Source organism: Loa loa, assembly GCF_000183805.2.
Source record: "Loa loa unplaced genomic scaffold supercont3.206, whole genome shotgun sequence".
NCBI classification, from domain to species: Eukaryota; Metazoa; Nematoda; class Chromadorea; order Rhabditida; family Onchocercidae; genus Loa; species Loa loa.
The window spans coordinates 98,488-102,782 of record NW_018108386.1 but is presented as its reverse complement, the minus strand read 5'-3'; the positions used below and the strand labels follow the sequence as shown (position 1 = coordinate 102,782).

Below are 4,295 nucleotides of genomic sequence, written 5' to 3'. Positions count from 1 at the left end.
CAAATAAATCTCATTAAAACTTTTAAACAGCAAATCTCACAAAGTTTTTAATTAATAAATCTCATACAAAATTGATTATTTATCATTACCAGTGGACACAAGTACCGTTAAAGAATCGGAGGAAGCAATTCGGGAAATCATCTTGTAAGCTTTACTTTAATGTTTAGGAAAAGACATTAAATCAAGTACTGAATTTTGGTCATCACGGATAAATTCGGCCGAATTTAAATCTATTTTGGATTAATCGGCTAAATTTAAATTTATTTTAGATGATCAAGAACGATCAGAATCCTGGTGCAATGATGCTGGAAGCATTTCATCCCAGATCTAGGAGGCCTTCCGGAACAACTCCGACGAGTTAAAAGTACTGTAAGATGAGCCGTACACGGTAGTTCGAGCGGAAGAAAATATCAGTATCGGTAATTTATGCCTTTAACAACATTGAAAATGATACACATCTGTATATTACGATAGAATGCTCCATATTTTATCGTGATTTCATTTTAACCAAAGCAATCAACCGGAAAAGTAAGACTGCTCTAATAAACAGTTTTTACACAGAATATTTTTGTACTTTCAGTATACGGTATCTGCGGTAGGCAGTTTGATAACACTGAAAGGATGGCACATTCATGCTTCGAGGACGCACAAGCAGGACGGTAAATATTTTAAAATAGGATTTTGAGTTAATTTTGATGCATCTAATTCATCTAAAAGCTAGCCTACTTATAATTATATATATTGGAGATTGCGCTCGCTATAGCCATTACCTCCTTTTGCTACCTGGATTTACGGTTGCATAGCGGACAGTAGCGATGGAAATTCATGCCCTCAATTGGTGCTTAAGGGTTTGTGCGGCCGTAATTAACGAAAGACAGATGAAAAGCTGTAGATTGAATCTTATAGGGAGTGATAAGGATACCTGCTATCTCTTTATCCCAAATGAAAAACTTTTGACGGATTTGTCAAGTGAATTTTGGAGACAAAAAAAGATTCGAATAGCTATAGAAAATAAAAGAATTTGCAAAGTTAATTTTGCAGATTTCCTAATCAATGAATTTTTTTTTTTCAAGCCAATTAACATTATATGGCACTCCACACACGACCATCCTGTCACTGTCTGTTGCAATTCTCCATCCTCCATTCAGCGAAATCGGTTAAGAGGGCTAGTGAATTTCAAAAAAAAAAAAAAAATAAAGAAAAGATAAAAAAAAATTAAAAAATTGAAAAATGAAAAAAATAAAAAACTAAAAAATAAAGAACAAAAAGTAAGAAACAAAAAAAAAAGGGAATAAAAATAAAAAAAAAAGTGAAGGAAAATAATAAAAAAGAAAAAAGGAAAAAGAAAAATAAAAAAAAAAGATAAAAAAGTCAGAAAAAGTAAAAAATAAAAGAGAAAATGTTTTGGAATTGTTAAAATAACCTTGAGTGTAAAAGCAATTAAATTCAAAATATATGTGATAAGAGAGATTGGGAAAATTTATGGATATTTAAACGATTCATTTATAATATTATATGATACATTATTAATAGTGTTATAGTGAAAACTAGAAAAATAAATTTTTAACTTCATTTTTGAATTTAGTTGCTTACCTTTATTTTTCAATTTTAATAATCCCGTTTAGGCAGGCAATATTTGTTTAGTGTTTATCGTTCAACGAATTATTTGCTTTAATTTTGCTCTTATTTTTTTTTTTTCATTTTTCTTCTCAATTAAAATTTAGCGTTGTCATAATTTTTTTTGTATCTTTTGTATTTTGTTATGGTTAAGATTATAGTACTCAATTCCCAATACTTATTTTCATTAATATTTGTTGACGATGTGAAAGTAATTAAGTTTCAAATATGGGTAAAAGACCGGAAAAATCTATGGATTTCTAGAAGATTTGTTTTCACTGGAAGATTATTGAGTGCTTTGGTCAAAATTTAATTAATTTCGTTCCTCACTCTTTTTCTTTATGGAAACTTTCCTTTTCACTATCTTACACTTTTTTATTAAAACTTGTTTTGCACAACGATGTCATGTAGCATAATTTATAACACTTGAATTTTAATGCACTTTTTCTAGCTCTGTGATGAGATTAATGTTATGTTCTATTTTAGTTGTAATTCAATTCTAGAAGGTGTAAGTTCTTCGTTTCAATTTTCTTTTTTTTTTTTTTTTGAAATCGTAATTTAATTCTTGAAGATATGTATATAGGACATTTAAAATTGTAGTTAGACTGTTGAAAACAAAAAAAAAAACAAAAAACATGAACCTTTTTTCCAAATTTCTAATTTTTGAATTATTAGATTTTCGGAATTTTTATATTGTATTTTGAATTTTTTGAAATTTTTAAGTTTTTGTCCATTTTTTGAATTTTTCTAATTTTCCGTTTTTATAGAACATTTGTCAACTGAAAGGTTAACTTGTTTTTCTGCATGCATTTTTAGATTTTGTCCTTTATTAATGTATTTTGTTAGTTTCACTTATATTGCATGTATAATATTAACATGCATAATATTAACTTGTATATGTAATATTTTGATTATTCGTTTTTTTAAAATTTTACTTGACTTATTTCTTGCTTGCATTTCTGAGTTTTATCGTTTATTAACCGCATGCTTTTTCTTTCTGATTACATCTTGAATAATTCTGGACTGTTTGTATTTTTTTAAAACTTGTTAATTTATTTTTTTATATTTTACATGTGTTTCCGGGTTTTATCTTCCACCAACTGCATGCTTTTTGTTTGTTTCACTTATATATTTTTCCTACAATATTTTGGACAATTTGCATTTTGAAAAACTTCTGTCAACTTGTTTCCTGCATGCATTTTTTTGGTTTTGTCTTGCTAGTTCTACTTATCTTTTGTGTAGTATTTTGAACTATTTGTATTTTTTGGAACTTTACTTCAATTGCTTTTTGCATGCATTTCTGGATTTTGTCGTTTACTGACTGCATGCTGTTAGTTTCATTGATATGTTTTTCCTGCAGTACTTTGGTTAATTGGCATTTTTTGAAATTTGGATCAACTTATATGCTGTTTGTTGGTTTTATATACATTGGTATTGGTTTTACTTACTTCATGCTTTAATCCTTGTACTTTTTCCAATTACTTGTTGCTAATGCATGCATTTAACATAGTTTGACATGCCACAGCTTTTTTATATCAACTCGTCGTGCATTTCTTATGCAATTTTAGTTCATTTCATTAATGTTGTAGCAAGAAAAGGCATGCAAAATGCGAGAAGTCGATGTGCAAAATTAACATTAGGACTAATGACAATAGTAATAATATTAATAATAATAATAGTAATAATGATAATGGTAATAGTAATAATCATAAAATAATAATAATAATAATAATAATAATAATAATAATAATAATAATAACAATGATAATTGTAATTATAATTACAATATTATTAAAATAATGGTTATATGAACACAAAATGGAATATAATTTCACATCCTAACAGAATTTGTTCTAATTGTTGAATCTTTTTGGTGTAATGTTATTACTATTTTTGTCATATCCAATATTAAATGTGTTGTCTAATATTATTACTTTTTTTTTTATTTTATTGTTCTAAGCTATCAGCAAAAAGTTAATTAATAAAATTTATGATAATATTACTGTTATCAATTAGTTATTAATGATATCATTATAAGTTACATTATCAATACCCAAATGTCATTGTAACAATGAATTTAGCTCCGAGAAGTGGCAAATTATTATCAAAATTCTTTCAAAAAAAAGTGAATTGACCTTAACAAATATTATCATATAAATAAAAAGAAAAAAAATTATAAGGTATTAAACATTCTATGAAGGAATTAAAAAAAAGGAAAAAAGAAAAAGGGAAAAGTGATAAGACAAATTATTGAGACAGGCGACAGGCGGTAAAAATGATTAAAAAAATGATGCTGATTATTTCATATAATGATTGTTAAAATAATCATCTAAATCTTTGTTCCATATTGCTATGAGAAAAAAAGAAAAAGAAAATCATTCCAAAAAAAAATATTAAAATTTAATTTTGAATAAACTAATTTAAGCAGCAAGCAAATAAGTCAAAGAAACAAATAAATTCAAATTTTAAATGAATAAATTTGCAAAAAAGGAAATAGTAATGCAAATTTTAATTGGTATTATATGTTTTGTAAGATTTTAGCATAATAAAATATATATAGGTATTCAGGAAATAATTTCTACCACTGTTTATAATAACAATAATAATAATAATAGTAATAATAATAATAATGATAATAATAATAATAATAATAATAAATAATAAATAATAATAATAAT

General features: G+C 25.8%; 1 protein-coding gene across 1 annotated transcript; it reads left to right on the top strand.

Moving 5' to 3' along the window:
* Positions 1–269: 269 nt before the first annotated feature.
* LOAG_13085 (hypothetical protein) lies at positions 270–663 on the top strand (the record flags this gene model as incomplete). The annotated part of the gene is made up of 2 exons (XM_003148596.1): positions 270–357; positions 581–663. The coding sequence occupies 2 exons, from the start codon at positions 270–272 to the stop codon at positions 661–663; spliced, it is 171 nt and encodes a 56-aa protein (XP_003148644.1).
* Between the last annotated feature and the right edge of the window lie 3,632 nt (positions 664–4,295).